This window comes from Anticarsia gemmatalis, chromosome 11, assembly GCF_050436995.1.
Source record: "Anticarsia gemmatalis isolate Benzon Research Colony breed Stoneville strain chromosome 11, ilAntGemm2 primary, whole genome shotgun sequence".
NCBI classification, from domain to species: domain Eukaryota; kingdom Metazoa; phylum Arthropoda; class Insecta; order Lepidoptera; family Erebidae; genus Anticarsia; species Anticarsia gemmatalis.
Genome location: NC_134755.1, coordinates 6,834,162 through 6,854,989, shown reverse-complemented (window position 1 = coordinate 6,854,989; position 20,828 = coordinate 6,834,162). Strand labels below are relative to the sequence as shown.

At 35.1% G+C, this 20,828-nt stretch overlaps 1 protein-coding gene across 14 annotated transcripts in view; it reads left to right on the top strand.

The window, feature by feature from the left end:
* scrib (scribble planar cell polarity protein) overlaps nucleotides 1–20,828 on the top strand; it is a 74,460-nt gene that overhangs the window by 26,976 nt on the left and 26,656 nt on the right. For 11 of the 14 annotated variants that reach the window (XM_076119674.1, XM_076119672.1, XM_076119671.1 and 8 more), the window contains exons 4-13: nucleotides 2,186–2,306; nucleotides 2,392–2,684; nucleotides 2,777–3,022; nucleotides 3,219–3,388; nucleotides 4,284–4,373; nucleotides 6,670–6,779; nucleotides 9,657–9,836; nucleotides 10,652–10,777; nucleotides 12,592–12,744; nucleotides 14,741–14,813. In XM_076119674.1, coding sequence (XP_075975789.1) covers nucleotides 2,186–2,306; nucleotides 2,392–2,684; nucleotides 2,777–3,022; nucleotides 3,219–3,388; nucleotides 4,284–4,373; nucleotides 6,670–6,779; nucleotides 9,657–9,836; nucleotides 10,652–10,777; nucleotides 12,592–12,744; nucleotides 14,741–14,813 — 1,562 coding nt within the window. Of the gene's footprint in view, nucleotides 1–2,185; nucleotides 2,307–2,391; nucleotides 2,685–2,776; nucleotides 3,023–3,218; nucleotides 3,389–4,283; nucleotides 4,374–6,669; nucleotides 6,780–8,133; nucleotides 8,254–9,656; nucleotides 9,837–10,651; nucleotides 10,778–12,591; nucleotides 12,745–14,740; nucleotides 14,814–20,828 lie in introns of those variants that run through there. The other 3 variants (XM_076119667.1, XM_076119668.1, XM_076119677.1) reach the window with 3 other exon arrangements.

The window sequence follows — 20,828 nt, the reverse complement described above, 5'->3', positions numbered from 1 at the left end:
GGCGCTGTTTATAAAAATAATCGGTGTGTGTTAATATGTTCTTATTTTAAGTATTTTCTTTCTCAGAAGTTTTGTCGCCAATGTCATCGTAAAAGATTTCTGGAAATTCACGTTTTAACAAGCCAAATAAAATTTTATTGTACGTCATCGGTCATGCATCTCAATACCGTTTGGCCGAATCTACTACATAATCGATAGTGTTTTTACTGATAATGATTTGCCTTTTGTTTATATAGGTATAATAGATAAAATAATTACCTTTCGTGTTCACAAAGAATATTTGAGGATATGCTAGTACTGTAGTGTTTTAATGCTTGCAAAAAAAGTGCATTCTCGTGTGATTTGTTCATATTTTCAAACTGTCGATAATAATAGAGCGCAAATCCTAAATTGCATATCGGCCCTGTAAACTATAAAGTTACCCTCCTATTCATAAAAGTATATGAAGTTATGAAAGGCTTATAAAGAGTTTTGTTTCTTTCACTCCTAGTTTTTTAACTAAAATCTGTTTATCAATAAGAGGGTTAGTGTCTGGACTCAACATGCGAAATAAATGTACACGTAAAAATGCATCAGTTGAATTAACAATGATCTTTTTATCATAAGTAAGAGAGTATTTTGTAAGTACATCATAAATATCGGTACTTTTCCGTACGTTTAGATTGTTTTACCCTTCGTATATCCAATTTAGAGGCATCTCGGCGAATGCTAAACGTTGTTTTTGTTTACTCTACGGCATTCGTATGTAATAAACATACCGTGTAGAGGATTGCATGTAATTTAAAACCTGTTTAAACACTAACAACATGCCATTTTAAAGAGCTGGTACCACGTTCTTTGCTGAATACTGGATAATTTTGTCGTGTAGTCTTATGAGACTTACTCAAAAACTTATGTTTAAATAACACTTGGAACCGGCTAGACGTATTTAACCAGTACACGTTGAGCCAGTTGTTCCAGTGTTAAGTACTTCATTTTAAATTGCAATATGTATACGTATTACTTGGTATGTATGTACCGTTTCTTTTAAGCTCCCATTAATTTGCAATATTCTATTAACTAAACATTAAACTATCAAAGATTTTATTTATTTATTTAAACTTCTTATACAAAAATTGTATAAAGGCGGACTTAATGCCAAAGGCATTTTCTGCCTAAAGATGCCATGATTTAAAATTAAATCAAAACTGAAAATAAATCAGGCTTCCCAGAAATGTGTAATTTCAAGTTCTGACTCTTCAGTTCATTACTTTCTTATTGGTGCTAAACCTTTTTTTGGCGATTAACTTAATTTAATTTTATGATGAAGTATCGCGTGCAGCATTTTTTTAACATAACTTATCGGCCATATTACATTTTACAAGAGTTTCGAAACAGATTTAAGTTATTCATTGTTAAAGTTAGGAAAGATATGTATACTTGGTGCGGCCAAATGGGAGGAGCGGTAATAAAAAATATATAAAATCCAATTACACTCCTGAAGTGAACAACCTCGCAATCCAGTTCGTGTAATTGTAAAGGTGTTGTTCCAAAGATATGGAGATAATATTAGTGTTAAATTAACCTTGCAACGGTGCATGGGAGTCGTTCAGATGTGGTTACTGTCAGTCGTTCCATTGTGTTTCCACCTCGCTGAATTGTCTCATCAAATTGTTATGTCACAATTGTTAGCCTATGAAGGTTGCATGCAATAAAAGTTGTGCGTTAGTTCTCTTAACAACTTTAACCTTAAGAACTATTGCTATCGTTCAGTTGATTTTTACCATGGCTGTATAAAGTGTACAGTTGCGTATCGTTTCTAGGCGGGAATTCCAACTCCATAATATTATTATCTTTTACTATTATCTACATGAAGGTTCTTAACAAAACAAGGATTACTTAACTATGGTCTATTATTGTCTTCTTGTTGTCGTAATTTTGTCTTATAATCCACTCCTATTTGAAGGAGGGACAAAAGAAGGCATTACATTTACGCAATCCCTCAATAATGTCTTAAATCTACATTAATTCACTATTACACCAGTCTTGAGACATTCTTGACGGGCTGAGTTCGGCGATAAAACGAACCTTCTGATGAATATGTTATAAATTTTAAATTTGACCGTCTACACCTTACGGTAATGCTAGTTAAAAGTGTCATCTTTAGTTGCATCATTCTTTAAATTTTATTTTTATTCCGTTTCAGTTTGGTGTCATTGCAGTCTTTGGAACTGAGAGAAAATCTACTCAAATCGCTGCCCGAGTCACTTAAAAATCTTACTAGATTACAGAGGTTGGACCTCGGTGATAATGACATAGAAGAACTGGTAAGTAATGTTTGCCTTATTTAAACTAATATCTGATCTCGTTTGTCACGTGGTAGAACTAACCGTGCGCTAAATTCAATTTCAGCCTGGATTTATTGGTGAGCTGCCCGCCTTAGAAGAGCTATGGTTGGACCATAACAAACTACAGTATTTGCCTCCGGAAATAGGGAATCTGAAGGCTCTAATATGTCTCGACGTGAGTGAAAATAAGCTAGAGAAAATTCCTGAAGAAATCGGAGGTCTATGCACCCTCACCGACTTGCACCTCTCCCAAAACATGTTGGAAACGGTACCCGATGGTATCGGTGATTTATCCAAGTTATGTATATTGAAGTTGGACCAAAATAGATTACATACATTAAACGAAAATGTAGGAAGGTTAGTACATCGCACTGTTCAAGATATATTTCATTTTGTTAGTTTATCTTGAAGCTATTTATAACGCTAATGATTCTGTATATCTCTTCCAGGTGTACAAATCTTCAAGAGCTTATATTAACGGAGAATTTTTTAATGGAGCTGCCTAATTCGATAGGGAATCTCAAAGAGCTAACTGTACTGAATGTAGATAGGAATACATTGGCTGAAATACCGATAGACATCGGTAATATGTCGTTACTCGGTGTGCTATGCTTAAGAGATAATAAACTTACGAGATTGCCGAACGAACTGGGAAACTGCAAATCGCTACATGTTTTGGATGTAAGCGGAAATAGGTGAGTCGTATATTCATAAAAGTCATATAAGCATAAATATTTAGTTTTATCCATGTTATATTGCCTATATTAATGATAAACAGATCTCGACTCTGTTACCTTTACACAGATGTTATGAATTTAGCTTTACTATACTGTACTATGATATTAAAAGTTACTGTTATATGTAATTATTTTTTGTCTAAAATGTTTTCAGGTTAGAGTACTTACCCTACACTTTAGTAAACTTGGAACTTAAAGCGGTTTGGCTATCGGAGAACCAGGCGCAGCCACTATTATCCTTCCAGACAGACAGAGATGAGACAACAGGGGAAAATGTCCTCACCTGTTTCTTGCTACCTCAGCTTAGTTATACTCAACAACCAGGTATCAACAGAAATATTTATTGCTTTTAGTATCATGCTGGTAGAGAGTAGTATTTTGGTGGTTCATTTCAAATTCATCTTTCCTATCAACGCTGTTCATAGACAATTTTGTATAAGCTTGCGGTTTATTTCCATTTGAACTATTAATTTATCAGTTACATTCACTGTGCACATCGGTATTGACTATTTATTTCATTACTACCGTTTTGTTCCTTCAGTTACATTACAACATTTTGTTTATTTTCCTTTGCAAATACATACTATACGTAAATAGATAGCATAGTAAACAATTGTATTATGACAAAGATAACATAGTAAACAATGTCAATGTCATTTTATGTTGGCTTCTATGTAAGCATAATGGTACCTTTATGTCGTTTTTGCATATGCTTTTTGTGCTTCTATTTAATTATGCAATTTAAGTGACAGTTCACAACTTTAACTTTGATAGTAATTTACTTTCGTGTTAAAAAAATTGGCCTAGCAATAGACGAATGGAAGGGCCAGTAGTGAATAGCAATCTAAGCCAATTCGATATCAATATGTATTGTGTTCGTTGGTAGAGTGGAGGCGCTACAAATACAGCACCGTGGCCAATTAATCGGTCATCAATAATACGATCGGCCTTGGTGCACGAAATTTTGAATATTCCTCAGTGTAATGCGAGATCGTGTCGTGATATACTTTTTCATTGTGATGCAATAACGAAAACATTGGACCGTTGAGTTATGAATATTTTATTGCTTAATTTTTTATGAATGATTCATCATTCTGATTCTTGTAACGAATACATTACTTGTTTGATTAAGTTGCAAGTACTGTGAACTGTCACTTGGCTGTGTTGTTTTGTTTTTGCTGTGTAAATATACTAAAAGCACTTGTCACGTCACAAATAGAGCTGGAACACACGTCAGAGGTCGGCAGTGGACACTGGTTCAGGGAACACAGATTTAATTCACAGTCGCAGGAGCTAGATAGAGTGAAAGGTAAGGTTCACTAAACTATGTACACTATAGAATACGATAGGTATTTTGACGTAGTGACCGCTATGTCACGATAGCGCGCGGACATTTGATAGTAAAACGTGATTCAAGAATACAGACAAAAAGTTTTACCTTTGTGTTATCCTGTACTCTAAAGAGAATAAAAAACGACCTACTGTAACTCTAAACGATTTTAGTATGCAGAATTTTACCTTTTAAAATATCGTAAACATAACAAAATTAATAAAATATGTGTTAAATAGGCACATGTTTTTCATCTACATAATGATAAAGTCCTCGCGCTGGTTACTATCAGATGGATGAGCTATTTTATCAAGGCTAAAAAAATATTCTATATTGTGACAGTTTTGCACCGGTGTTATTTTACAACGCAATTTATAGACATGCTACAGCACTGCACTTAATTAGAATATTAGTTATTAGTATACACTTTTATAGTTAACTAGCTGACCCGCGCAACTTCGCTTGCGTCACATAAGAGAGAATAGGTCAAAATTTTCCCCGTTTTTGTAACATTTTTTATTGCTACTCTGCTCCTATTGGTCGTAGCGTGATGATATATAGCCTATAGCCTTCCTCAATAAATGGGCTTTCTAACACTGAAATAATTTTTCAAATCGGACCATTAGCGCGTTCAAACAAACAATCAAACAAACAAACTCTTCAGCTTTATAATAGTAGTATAGATGTTGTATTACATGGCTTTGCCCGCGACAGGGTCTGTATGGAAGGATGTCTAAACAAAAATTCATTACATAATCAAATACTAAACTTATTAATCAAGGTTTGAAAGTGTCTCTATTCCTGACCCTGTAATGAACGAACCGTGAACCCACTCATAAAACAAATAAGTATTTTGGCGAAATTGGTTGATAATAAGGATTGCTAAGGTATATTATAATATGCTTGTAATCTTTTCATGTAAAAAAATATTGATAGAGGATCCCCAAATTCACCATGGCAGCCAATTTGCTGGCGACTTCACATTTTTAAGTTTATCGTTACTACTTATATCAATTGGTATATTATTTATATAGCCAAAGGTGTCAGACCCAATCGCTAAATGCAAACTATAACACACATATATAAATATAATCAGTAATAATCACGCTTTATTCCCATAGGGGTAGGCAGAGACCAGTGAACGCCACTTGGTACGATCCTACAACTTTCCTTGCTTCATTCACATCCATACATCTAATCTTGTCACTTATTTCGTCTTTGTTATCATTGCCCTGAGTCCCTCTATTTATTGCAGATGATTCAGTTGGTATCAGTTAAAGGATAAATAATGGCCTTTCGTGACTAAAAAGGCGCTGCCCCCGCCGCCGCGGCCGGCCCGTACCGTGCCGCAATACTAATATCGTGATATCTCCTAAACTATATGTCTAAATAACACACTGTAAACTGCAAAAATAATCTAAATTAAATGCTCGTGATGATGAACTTACTTATTTTGATAAGGATATATGTATTATTGGTTATATCACCAGTTAAACATCACCCAACGAATTAAATGTTTTTTTAATACAGAAAAGTAGTTTTTGTGACTTAAATAAAAAAGCTGGATATATGTCATCGCGGACTTTTTTGTAGAACTAATAAAGACCAATGTTTTTGCTATACATTGTTCTTACTTGTATCCAACGGTATAAGCGGCGCACGCACAAATGCAATCTTCAATTAGATTTTTTTTCTGACTTCTTGGACATAAATCGCTATAACTCAGCTAATATAGTTTCAATGTATTTTAATTATATATAAAAACCTGTCGGAGAAAATACTCTTTCTATTAATGAAAACCGCATCAAAATCCGTTGCGTAGTTTTAAAGTTTTATGCATACGAAGGGACTACAGACAAAATGGGCGACTTTGTTTTATACTATGTAGTGATATGGATTTTTTACAGTTCACATACGACACCTGTACCTAGTGGGAAATTGATAGAGCAATAAGTACAACCATATTATCATTAATCAATCATTGATACGCGAATCTATACAGTGTGCTGTATATAAATTACATAATGGCTTTCAATGTTGTTTGGTTTATGTCGTATCGCTACTGTGTTTGTCCATTGTATGTCATTTGTGTCGTTTTTAAGGAGGGATTTTTCCTTTATAGAACACTTTATTGCCGTTTTACTAGTCACCAACACTACAAGAAGATCATAGAACTCACTATTAGTAATTTCAAGGTTTTCCTTAGAGATTTTAATCCAGATGTTTATTATAAATCCTTTGTTATTTCAATGTACTAATTCAATTGGTTTCACAGAATCGAGCATATCTCGTGATCGAGATTCGGACAATGAGGACTGGGAACAGAAAGAGAACTCACGCACGCACTCTGTCAAATTTACCGAAGATGTTCCCGAACTTAAAGAGGTGAGATTTTGCTGTTGTAAACTCTTCAATGACTTTAGAAAACGGTACCAACACAACGGACGAACTTTTATTAGATACGGTAGTAAAACTTCTCGATATAATGTACCTGTATGCTTCCACAACGTTGGTAACACACTTAGAGATCGGTGGAGGAAAGTAGGCTCTTGGCTAAGAACCAATGTACGCGACACCTGCTCAAGGCACAGAGCTTATTTAGCGCTCAGTACGATATTCGTAGCTTTAGAATAACAGTATTAAAATATTATTGTAATATTAACGCTTTAAAGCATGTTTTGTTATTCAACATGTATTATACAATGTTTCTAATCTCACCTTAAAGGATTTAATATAATAGAAGGTTCGTGGTGATATTATCTTTTTATTTTAACTGCTTTTTAAATCTCCAGTATTATTTTGTATTATAACAAATATATCTCATGTTTATGTATGTAATAAAATGTAAACAGTATTATGGTTTATCTTTTATTTTTAATTGCATGTTTTTGTTTTGTGATACCTAGAGATATTGTTTTGGAGCTACAGGTATTCCTCGATTGTAATAAACAGTATTTTAACGAGGACGTAAATATGTCGTATGTTTTTAGTATATTTATGCATAACTATATATTTTTTATTTATAAATATTTTTTATGACCATTTCATAATGTCAGATATCATTTTGTTGATCATTGTCTCTTGATCAATAGTGTCGTGTACCTGTTTGTAATATATAGCCCGAATTATGGTATCTACTGTTTGTAATGTATGTATGTATATGTATTGTATATTGTTTAAGTATATGTATAGTTTGTCATACACCATTTCAATAAATTTTTGAGGAGAATATCAGGCGGTCGTTCTGTAGTCGCTTTGGGTGAGGGTGCTGTTGTTGTGTAGTTGTGAGAACTATCAAATAGGCAAATTAGATAGAGTAAATTATATTTTGATTTTATTAGATTGATAATCTTAATATTATCTCCTCAAGGCCGTGATCTAACTGTTAACAAGACTAGTGATACCTAAGCAATAAAATCAAATAATAATATCTCGCGAACAAATTGTACATTTTACCTAAAGCCTACATATTAGTTGTAAAATAGATTCGTGGTTCGTTCATACAAATTACCTAATAATTTATCAGTGGAGTAGGTAAAATGAATAAGTAGGTACACGAAATGATTATTTTATTATTATTGTTAAGAAATTTATTTTTACTAATCACAATAAGAAATAAAATTGTAGTTTAGAATTTGTTAACAGCCGTAGCGGGTTGAGAATGTTCCTGGATTAAAATTTCAATTTTAAGGTTCCGTCGATTCAGGAGGAGGGTGAGGAGACGCCCTCTGAGTCGTTCTTCACTCAGCAGTCGATGCTCGCGTTGAGGCGGCCTATAAACGTAGTTCGCAAGCTAGTCACTACACAGCGGAGGAGTTCCCTGCAACGACTCTCCTCCTCTATAACTAATCTGGCGGAGGTATGCGGCGAAGCGTCGCACGGCGTGCATTCACAAATTACCTCAAACTTTACATTTTCATTACCTTTGAAGTCAAACTATTTCGTTATAATACAGTTGCTGTTTGTTATTTATTCATAATACAAATAGTATTCAAAATAAAGCATTTAACTTTACTCTTTGTTTTAAGGGTGTCGCTGAATCTTAATGTAATTTTATAAAATAAATTAAACTTTATACTCGCGTATACAATTAAATTACCAAGTTGAAATTAAAAAGTTATAATGAAGGGATACGTTTACCGCGTAGAATGACGTCATAAATTTGCCGTAACTTTCTGCTTAATCTGTAAAGAGATAAAAAGTTAAAAAATGATTGTGAATGCACAGCCATCAAGTCGAGTATGCGCAGTCCGCCACTAAGCCTCTTGCTCTTTATCAGTACTTAGATAATAGTTTGTTTTCGCTGAAAGTAGAATAATGCAGTTATAGATAAATTAGTGTTGTTTTACTTTGAAAGGCATTGACATATATTTTTTTCTGCGTACCGAGTAACACACCAATAGATAACCTGACACTGATTACGTAACACGGACCACACCTGTCATCCCTGCACACAATAACAGCAATATTTTTTTGTTCTTGAACTACATACTCTACCAATTACAACCCTCATGCGCCTCCAATTACCGACTGCAAACTGCTAGAAAATTTTCCCGTGACAAAATTCCACAAACGCACAATATTTGAACTGCACTTAAAGTAGATTAGCTTTCTACCAGTAAGATACGTCTTTGTGCCACGAAACAGAAACTGTGTGTGATATCATATCCTGCTACTTATGCCGCTCTGCCTCACATATTACGACATTGTGCGGTTAATAGGTTAAGTGACAATTACGTAATTTTTCGTTAGTTTAGTCAGGTGTCTCACTACGACTGGGAACATTTGAGATTAGTCAGTTTGTCTTAAGATGTTTTCGATTTCGATTGGATTGTTTTATGTGGTATTTTCACTCACAGAATGTACATTATATTGACACTGAAACCATTTTTTATTGTCGTATTTATACACTTTTAATAATTTTAAGATACGGTCAAGATTACACACGAGCTTGCTTCTTTAGGTCATAGTTTTCTTTTTAATTGATTGGCATTTAAATCATTATGTATTAAAATTTAAAAGCTAATGTGTTCAGAATTCTAAAGAATATTTTACGTTAATTGATTTTTACCTTCTAATAAATTTTTGTCTTTTCTTAATTCGTATTATATGATTCTGCTTAAATATTTATTTATTCAATGTTACTTACTAATGAGACACAGAGCATGTGCATGTTTTTACTCAATAACTTTTTTTCTCATTCAGCATTTGTACAACCTATAAGTAATGTAACGTATTTTAATATGTTTTTAATGTTCACAGACACCGTTTGTCCGTCAAAACACACCTCACCCGAAAGACTTGAAGGCGAAGGCACACAAGTTACTTGCGAGCAGATCTCCGGAGGCGAACACACAGCCAACCAAACAAGAAGCTCCCACAACCAATGGAATATCCATGTCCCCGCCCGAACATGTTGAAGAACCCGTGGAAACGATCGAAGTAAGACAAATATTAATAAATAACATTTAAGTGTATGAATTTTACAAAGGCGGAAATTGTTTGTAATAAGATAATTTTAGTCATAAATATCCTATCTCCTATCAGTTACCTGTAATAATATTCTATTTAGTATTGAAATTTGAACAGTACCTACATAGGTACTGTTTAAATATATAGGTAAATTTTCCCTTTAACAATAAGAATTACTGCTACTTTAATGGATCTAGATGCAGCTGCTAGACAGCTTTCGAGCGTTAATAATTTTTAGCTCTAAAAACATAAAGCAATCGACATTACACACCCAATATTAAAAATATCTGTTTTATAGCTAACTATAATTGCCTATTAACTATTGTCGATTGCGACAAACCAACGGAAACTAAATATAATGGGCGCAGGAAGCCCGTTACTTCCGAAATCATTTCTACGGGATGTCAAGCAGCTTTTGTGATTGCTACTTCCAGATTTAAATACATTAGTCTAGTTTTTTGTAAGGAAGTGTGTTGTCCTTCATTCTACGACGTTTTTGCTTTTCTATGTTATTTTATTCACACGGAACTTTAAAATTGAAGTAGAATTATTTTAAAAAGTTCTAGTTAACTACCGATACTGATGTCACGTTTGTAACACGGTCTACATTGATTGCAGTTTCTGCGTAACCTTACACGGTTTCGGAAACATATTATGCAGTAAAATATTTTTAGTAGAATAACATTAAAAACCTACATTCAGTATCCTATATTCTTAATGAAAGTATACCTGAAATGATTCGGTAACTGTTGTAGAGCAGATATTATAAGTTATTCTTCTTCCAGACGGTACACAACACGGCGCCTCCTCCGGAACTAGCGAGAGAGGAGGACAGCGACACTCAGACGGCTGCAGATCGAGAGTCATCTGAGGGCGAAAACGATGATAACGATGATTCGGACGAACTAGAGGTACGTGCTATTGAACTAACTTTGATGTAACTTTGGGAATAAACGTAATACCATAGGTAAAATGGTATACAGAGGCTAAAGACATTTCTTTGGCTGCAGAACAAATGCCCGGTTGTGAGGCACACTTAGCGGTAGTTTATCTATTAGGTCTATAAGTCTTTTCGCATTATAGTATGTATGAACTTGTAATAAAATCTTTTTTCTACACAAAAAACCTCGATATTTTTATACCTCACGAGCTCACTGAAAGAAACCTAATGAACCATGTACTCATTTGTAATTCTTGAAGCCAAAGAGATTTTATTACAAGTTTATACATACTATAATGCGAAAAGACTTTTTCCCCGATCTATTATTCAAACTGTCATATTTCTACGAACTTAAACATTAGTGAATAGACAAACTAGCGCTAAATGTACCTCAGAAAGCTAGAGTAATTGGTTCCCGTACTTGATGATAGTTAGAATAATCCTAACTAGACAACATGTTTTGAAAAATATTAAATGCGATGAATATTCTATTGTTAAAAAGACTATTATTACATGGGGGCTAACATAACATAACATATTTAGATGAACTATAGACTATATTGCTTCTAACAAAATGATCTAATATTTTTAAATTTCCTTACTCTTATTTAGTTTAAACCCTTTCTAAAAGTTAGTAAATTAGATTTACTATTAACCCAGGTAAATTACTAATTAATATAACAACAGTATTCTAGTAAATATTAATAAAAATATAAACAAATATCTATGAAATGCCCGTTTATGTGCTTACTCATAAGGATATTCTTTCGTAAGGGGTTTTATAGATTCTGAGCAATATTTTAGTAGCTTATCTGTGAATCCTCGTGACTTTCAATGTTATCTATGAATCATTGAGCTGACCGTATCTTCCGGTTATGGTTGTCTTGCTTCACAGTACCTTGATCACACTTTATTAGTACAATAGTCAATGAGATATTACACTAAGCTTAGATGTCACTATGTTTCCCGTGTTTCAACTTTATAGCCAACCAGTCTACTGATTATTTATCAAACATCTTTATAACATAGTTATAACATAGTTATTTAGTTTATGTCCCACAAAACTACCGACGCAGTTTAACTGTAAAAAAAGACATAGGGAGAGAGTTTGTGTCGATTGTAGAGATACTGCTCCCGTCCTAACATTACTAGGTATATGATGTTTTATATACCAACTACCTACTATTAAGGTAAATACATTATTTATGGCTGCTCATTCAGCGACAATGAATAGAAGCTCGATTTTCTCTAGTCTGACCACTCTTTCTCAAATGGTTCTTCAGAACATGCTCTTACTATTTATATCAGTCCATGATGATATTGTGAGATCAAGGCATTTTATGAAGGTAGTCAAATTCATTCGTGTTCTTTTAAAAATGATTTTGGGTAATGACATAAACGACTCCGGAATAAGAATGGATGTAAGACCAACCGTTGTCAGAACTTCATGCAGTGTAAACAACGTAAAGGAGAGAATTTGGTGCTTATAATTTAATTATACGTTAAAAAGTTATTCAAACTTTTGCCTTTAAAGGCATTGATCTGCTTTCATTGTTCCCCGTGGTAATATAACATTCTTATTGAAATTACTGTTGGCCGAGATTTAGATCCACACCTGAATCCAATAAAGTCTCTCTAAAATAACATTTAATTTTAAAACAAAAGAAATCAACTTTATGAAAAAAGGGGGTAACAGTCTATTGTATGTAGTTGAAGTATAAGTTTATATTGCGTGAAAGTTGTAACAATGGTTGGTATACATGGGTGTGTGTGGTGGTGGTTTAGCACGCCCCGCGACGCGTGGCGTGGCGTGCGACGGTCGAGGAGCGCGGCGCGGTCGCCGGCGGCCGGCTCCACCGGCGCGATACCCCTCACCACTTGAAGAACAAACGCGTCAATCAGATCGACGCGAGACGCGCGCGCGACCTTATTGCGCAGGTGCGCATTGCATAGTGCTACTTGTCACTAATCTCTGGTGGTAGTTACGTATCGCTTGGTTTGCATGTTGGGTGCACAACAACATGATATCATTGAATAATACAGCGATTTAGTACATTAGTAATGTACTAAATCGCTGTATTATTCAATGATATCAGATTCCTGAATATTTTTGACGAATACAGGCATAAAATGAAGTAAAAAAGATACATGTATACACATAGTTTCAACATGATACAAAGAATGATGACTTAAATCTCTAAAGGCTGTAGTTGTGTACTCAACAGCATAGTTTGTAATCTATTTATGCCATTGTACTCGTCTTGTATGGCACTAATTCAAAGCAAACCTGTTTGCATGTTTACTAATTCTCTCTGAGACTTGAAGTTGTTTTTCTAATCCATGGTACAAAGGAATACTAAATTGTTATGTATTTAATATTGTATTAGAGTATATTGCACTATTTATACATGTGTTAACTTACCTTGTTACAATTAGAACGTTGCTTCATTCCTTGATTTTGTATTGTTTGATCATTGGTTGACCTTCGTGTTAATTCACGAAGACGTGTGAATTCATCAATTCATTCATGCATGTTGTGTACTACGTTGTAGTGAATATGTCTAGTAAAATCATTGTATTGAATTGTGTATTTCATTATGTTTTACCATAAAAAGTTTCTTGACAAGTGTCTTAAAGCTATTGTAGATCAGGGATATCTTGCTCACATTTATCTTATTGTTTATCACATTCTTTCAACACAAGCCAATAATAATGTAAATATCCAATAATATAGTGAATACTTTCTTTTGTTTATTACCAGTTTTTTATCTGATATGTATGTATTACAGTGTCAATTTCAAGGCAAAAATATAGATCAGATAGGTACCTACAGTAACGTAGGTAATACAAAATATCTGTCTTCTACTGGAATTTTTACGTAGGTATCTTTGCAAAAGATTATTTTGCAAAACAAATTAACTTCTATGATTGAATGCACCGAAATACTAAAGAAAGCACTGCCAGTTTTGTATAGAAGGTATCTCTGGTAATCTGTTAAAGAACATCCATCAATTAAATACACAGCTATCGTGCAATCGTGCTGAGCATCACAATGGCATCTAAATTGCGGGCTATACAATAACGCGAAAGGGTAAAAGCTGACGCACAGTCCGCGTCGAAATTTCTTGTTCACCAGAGAATAGCAGAAACAATAGCGTCGTGAGATCTCTTTCGCATCGCACCCGTACTCTGTGAACATATTACCATAAAACGATCATCGGAGCGAGAATTCACACCACACATTTTATGGTCGCAAAATATATTTCGAAGACTTTCTTAGAAATCCTGTCTTACACGAAATACAACTTGTATGTAATAAACAGTGTAAATAAGTAATAAATCTGTTGGCGAATCGCTCCGTTTCCGTAAGCACGACCCAACCGTGGGTAATTGTCGGAATACCGCGGCTGTTACGGGCTGATGCGCGCGGGCCCTCGACCACAACGCTCTCGGTAGACCCTCCGCGAGGCTCGCAGAAATGAGTGCCTTCCACCGCGCCGCTTGTAACAATGCTTCGTGTTCCGCGATTAATCGATAAGTGAAGTGCCGCTTTCTCAATACAAGTGTAGTGTTAAATAAATCACCAACAAACACCGGCCCATTTCCAAAGTGTACCTTATCAGTATATTAAAATGAGGTGCTTGAAAGCGGCAGGAGGATGGCTCGCCCGGGTGAGATGCGTATGCAAGATAGAAAGACATTTAGCAAAGATTTCAATTTAGATTCGTCTGCATTTTGTTTGGCTTGCTTAGCTTGTGTATTGTCGTGTCACGATCATACCATTTCACTGGCATGTAGCGTTATGCGACATTTAAGTTATTTCTTTACTAGCTGTGATCGGTGTAGCTTGTTTTGGTTTACATCTCGTTTTTTGTCCAAAGCCTTTGTAAACAATGAAACTTCGAATAGTTGTTTATAACGTTTATTTTTACAGGCAATAAAGAAACGTGAACAACAAGACGAACCGAAGACTGATGATGAAGAGACTGCCGATGACGTTCAAGACGGTGAGTTTTGTATTTTGTTTATTTAATTTAGAAAGAAACGGTTTAGCTATAACTTGATACTAATAAGGTTGCACATTAACGCGGCGCACGACCTACCTGTGAGATATTCGATAGTTGCGACATTATTTTACACCTTCGTGACTAAACCCTGTCGTCTTGCGATCACGAACGTGAACTGAGCGTTGCCCGTCTGTCACTCTCGCATCTCACAAAGACTCCGTCACCTTCATTTTTATGTGGGAAATACCTTGTTGTCAGTTGTATGCTATCTACTTTCCAATTTGAAAATGTCTACGTTAAATAGCTAATTAATAATGTTAATAGTACGTAACATAATTAGCGGAAATGTAACTTGACAGCGTATACAACATAAAATATATGGTTCTTTGATTTTGTTACTCAAATTCATTCTAGCTCATCCTGTTAGTACAATGAATGAAGCAACATAGCCGTACGCAATGTTAGCGTTGTATAAAATCGGTATCGCTATGTTATCAGCTTATCTTCAGCACTCCGCGTGCCATTTCGTTCCGTTGAACGAAGCCCCGCAGTGTTTCGCTCACCTGTAGCGAGTTTGCCGCGGATTCCACCTCCTTGTTCAGTGAAAATTAATAACTGAGTGTTCTAGTCGCGTGACACACTTCTTACTGGCGATACAAAAATCACAATGTGTTCCGAAATTGTGTGATTCCTGCATTAGGTAGTGAATGAGTCAGCCTATCGGCCCAATCACATACGACGCAAGATAGTTTGCGTTGACGCAATCTTCTTTGTATCCTAATTCTGTAGATTAACTTGAAAACATAATACTTATTCAGTGCCGGATACGTGGTCAGTGATAACGTAATTTAATATATGTGTTCGTTGTTATTGGTTAAAAGTGGTCGAAATATAGATAGTAGTTAAATAACTTCATCTATTGTTTGACACGTATGTTATGGTATTCTAGAAACCAGTGCTACTAGCAGCGGCGGACGAAGGTCAAGCTGAGTTATTGTCATACGTAAACACGTCACTTAGTCTACTCTTACTGTTTCGTAAAATCTCAATGTAGTGCGGAAATTTACAGTAATCTGCTTTGCTCCATTTACTTTAAAATTGTGGGTTGTGTACCCTGCACTTACGGGCACAGTTGCACACGTAGCCACTTTCCCTGTGTTTTACTTTAGTTCGTGGCCCCACTGTTCTTATTGGTCTGGGCTTAGTATGACCAGAAACGTGATAAAATATAACAAAATATTACCAAAACAATAGTACGTTGCTTATATGTATCGTAGTCATAGTAAGGAAGATTACGGGACGTTAAATTGGGCACAGTTACATAGAGCGCCGTAATACAATCGATAGCGCTCGGTTTAATGTACAAACAGTTACAAATTTCTTACTCTTCAACCTGAGCCCTGTTATTATAATCTCATTTCACGCTCACTTAATGACTGACAAGTTTTACGTCGTTTAGGGTCTTGTTTTTTAAAGACTTTTAATAAATAAGACTTTCGGTTCGCTAAAATATTTTCAATATTATATTAATAAAAACCTTTTTACACAAAGACATAAGGGCTCTGGGTCCTATAAAGTTATAATTAATGAGTAAATGTATGTAAATGCTGTTGATTATCAGTCAATTCGAGCTGTCCACTTATTAACAGTATGACCTAAATTATCTCATGTATCGAAAAAATATTTTACCTGCTATGTGACCTTCACCTAGTGTATTTTCCGTATCTGTACTCAAGGAACATTTTACCTTCAAGCTTTACATAGGTACGTACTTCACATGATGCACGTGCATAGCATACTAAACTGATAAAAATACGATATACATTTGCAAACAATAACTTGCTTAAGGCTACCTAGGTGTGTTGTGCCTCTAGGGCATAATACATATTTGTTGATACGAGTTATTGAACTGACGACATTATCTTATCAGCTTCAACAATAAATTATTCGATCGAGACTCATAGTCAGTCGCATTCGAACACTGCTCGCAGGAAATCGTAAATCGTTACAATATTTAACATTTTCTCTTAACACATGAAAAAATACTTAATTGGTTACGTTCCGCTAGTGTATCAGAAGAAAATAAAAATATTTTCTCGGAAACTTAACTGAGACGGCAGGTTTACTTCGTCTGCACGGATATTGCATGTTAAGAAGTTGTTTATAAAGCTACGTCGTTAGTAGTGTATCTAATTTAGCAATTATTTATATTTGAATCGTGGCCGTTAAGTTAGAAATTATATTTGTTTTATATATTGAAGTATTTAATTGTTTAATGTAATAAAATGTGTCTATGTAAGTGCTAGGGTACATATTACTAGTGAAATTGGTGGTGATTGATCGGACTTGCTAATCGTAAGATCAATTCTTTTTTCTTTTATATTGTTCGCCTCTAACTATACGTCATTTCACGTGGCATGAAATTGACAGTACCTTTGCCCGAAAGTCGTGTCGATGCTCTAAACTATTTTAACCTCAATTAACTTCGACAACGGAGTTCTTGTTCTCAAGCTTGTAGTCATTTATTAATACACGATCATTACTCATCATTCCCTGTAAATGCAATTTACTTTCTTTAGCGTGATGTGTCTCTGACGTTCTGTAATATCTCTGTAAGCTATAATTAATTTGTTACGATGTCAGATGGCGTTTCTAATACGAATAATAAATAATTAATTGTGATAACATCAAGGTGGTTCGCACGTTAGTGTAAAAGTAATACATCATGAGAGACAAAAGACTAGAAGTGAAGTTGAGCGTGCGCGGTGACGGTTCACTGAGTCGAAACAATCTCAGGAGCAGTACGAGAAGTAACCGCAGTAATGCAAGCAGCAACAGCAACAGCATGCCTGTGAGCGAAATATTCAACAACGACCGTTTCACAGACATACCTTACAACAGATCCTTTGATATACTCGAGAAGCACCGCAGGCGGCCGAATCAATATGGATATCCAGCGCAGAGTTTACAAGCATTGAATCATTATGAACAATCGCAGAACAATGGTTACGGTATTAGGGATAGAAACAACCCGTATATTGATTATACAAACTCGACGAAACCCTACTACTACCAGTCTCAGCACCTGAACAATGTAGGACAACATCAATATCAGCCAGTGTATAATGACGCATCCATTCGTTTGCACGGAACGTTACCACGATCGGTGAGCCGACTCGATGGACCTAGGGAGAGACCAATATATCCAGAAAGTCATTACACGTTGCCGGCAAGATTTGGACCAAGGCGCGTGCGCATTAGTGAACTGCAGCCAATAGTGCATGGTTATGGTACGTATTTCCTCACATCCTTGTGCCCAGTGTCCATATTACGTTACGTTAGTATGTTGCGTTCGTTTTCCATATGTCATAACAATATATCACCCATGCTATACTTATCGTCTTAGAACTAAAATAACGTATTTTTTATCGAACGCATTTTTGCCCTTTATGCTAAAGATTGATCATGACCCTAATCTATTTTAGTAAGTACTCTAAGTTCAGCAATGCAAAAAAATCGTTTATTTCCATTAGAGGCAACTCAAATATTTATTTGAGTATTAATACAGTAATTTATTTACCATTTACCATTAGTAAATGGTACATATAATTTAACTTCGACGAGAAATTCATAGAAGAAAGTCGTTTTGAATAGAAACTAATCTAGTCGTTAACCCGCAATATATCACGTTGTATCAAGGCATAACTACCATAAAATATTCTGCTTTCAGCTCAACCACCATTGCCTTTTGAATACTTATTATCGATATTCTAACTAACCATTAAACTCAGCAGAAACCTGTTTATCTTAACTAGTTTGCAACAATTAAATTCAGTGCAGCTTTAAAACTCTTACTGATCTTGCTCTTAGATTAAACTTTTCGTGTGTAACGATCGACGATATTTTAAGTAGGGCCTCGTAATAATTTTATGTCGTAATAGCCTTTATTTTATCGGTATTTATGTATAAAGGTTTATTATATGCGTGTGTGCGTAAATAGGCCGACATCTGGGCCAACCCTCCCGAGGGACGGACAACAATAGCTGCAGCAGGGCACTCTCCCCGCGTTTACTGGTGCGCTCTAATGAACCAGACCGTTGTGTTAGGTGCCTCTTGTCTCAGTATTTCATATGCCTCTACCATAAGTACTCATATAAAATTCTGAAGTGCAAAATACTATTTAAAACCGACATTTTGTTCATGAATTTGCGATGGCGGTCACAAAGTCAGCGGTTCGTGGCATTATGTGTTCCATCATGGAGTTTACGTTTAAAGCAAGTAAGGTTGAAGATTTCAATCATATTATTTTGTTATTTCTTGGTTAATATAAACTTAGTGAGACATAAAGACAAACATAAATCTTAGAAACAGAAAATTAGCTTAATATGGATGTGAATTAAAACAGTATTGAATAATTTATCTTTATTTGAAGCATTAATTTAGATGGTTCGATTTAAATAGCTAGTGCCGTTATAAACTTTTGCGTTTTGATATTCAACTGTCACCATTTTAACATTTGCACAAAAGGAATATTGGTTTGAATACAAGGTCAGAGCTTATTTATTGTCTTTATGTTTTACTTATGCTGATACAAATTTTTGGTCATGCGTTTCTAATTTAATACAATGCAGTATAATACAACTATAGAGTAAAATTCACTGTGTTATTGACTTTCATACGCCTTGTGAGTCACAAAGCTTCATCTCTCCAACTTATATAGGATTGCCTTATTTGAAAGTTTACGTTCTCAATTGAGCGTTTTTTGTGCAGTTTATTTAGATGCGGACTTGACAGTTACGGTATTAAAGATAATAATAAATGGTTCGTAAACCATAATCTATATCTTTTCTGTTGTGTAATAGTTGGCGATATTGGATAGAAAGTACAATACAGACAGACGGTGGAGGTTGTTTAACCCTAACAAATAATATTGGATGAGTCTGTTGTTGAATATTAGAAGAGGTTGTACCTAACAGGGTTGTGCTTGCGCGTGCCTTCGTCGAGTTCGTGGCGTTCGTGCACCGATGCCTGATAGAAAAGGAGACGAGCACGATTGACACTCGTGAACTCAGCAGCTTCACTGAAACAACATTGCATTTCGATTTTACTACTCGGTATTATAACTGTTAGTTTTGCTTATACGTAAAACAAATACAATCATATTGGCTACAAGTCTCTACTTGAATTCACATAATCGGAGAGACGAATGTTTCAGATAACGGCATAATTATATGGTTGTACATGATGGCATGTGATTGAATAGACGTATTATGCAATGGAACTGAGCATGAGGATCAGTCACGTCAGATGAACGTAAATTACTAGGCTTTACTTTCGAAACTTAATAAATAAATGTCATAGATTGTAATTTGGTACACGTTATTATAATGTTAGATACAAAACACCTTTCTCTGTAACAGTAATTACTGTAGGTAGTGCACTCACGTTTTTCTTTTGCATTATCAATCTTCGTGCATCCGCGTCTTATTCAACGCCGTGAAAGTCCTTGTTATTGTGTACACTGGCCCCGTGAACTTATTAATTATTATCGTTGTTACGACGCCGTCCAGTGGAGAATGTAGAGATATTGCACCCTTTTCGCTTTCTCTTGCTATTAATCTTCACAATAGATGACGTTTTCCATCGATATTTATCGCATTTTATCTGCGAAGTTATTCAACCTTATCTTCTTTTTATTTTAAACATGCATGTACAAGATAATGATGTACGTGAATATTCTGATATTGAAGTTGCTTCATTGAGTGGTCTCATGAAATGTTGAGTATTTGACCGCAGTAAGCGACCGCTAATATAGCCACTAGATGTTATTATGGCATGGCTGACGGGTACGTAAATTCATCAATGTGCAGAGGAAACCGTGCGTTGCGGTTTATATCCGTGCTGCGGGCGCAGATCTCGAAAGTGAACCTGTGAAATGAGTTATTGAAGCGCATCAATAACATGATACCCTGTGAACACGGTCCTCTATCAATATCAATAATAAATATAAATATA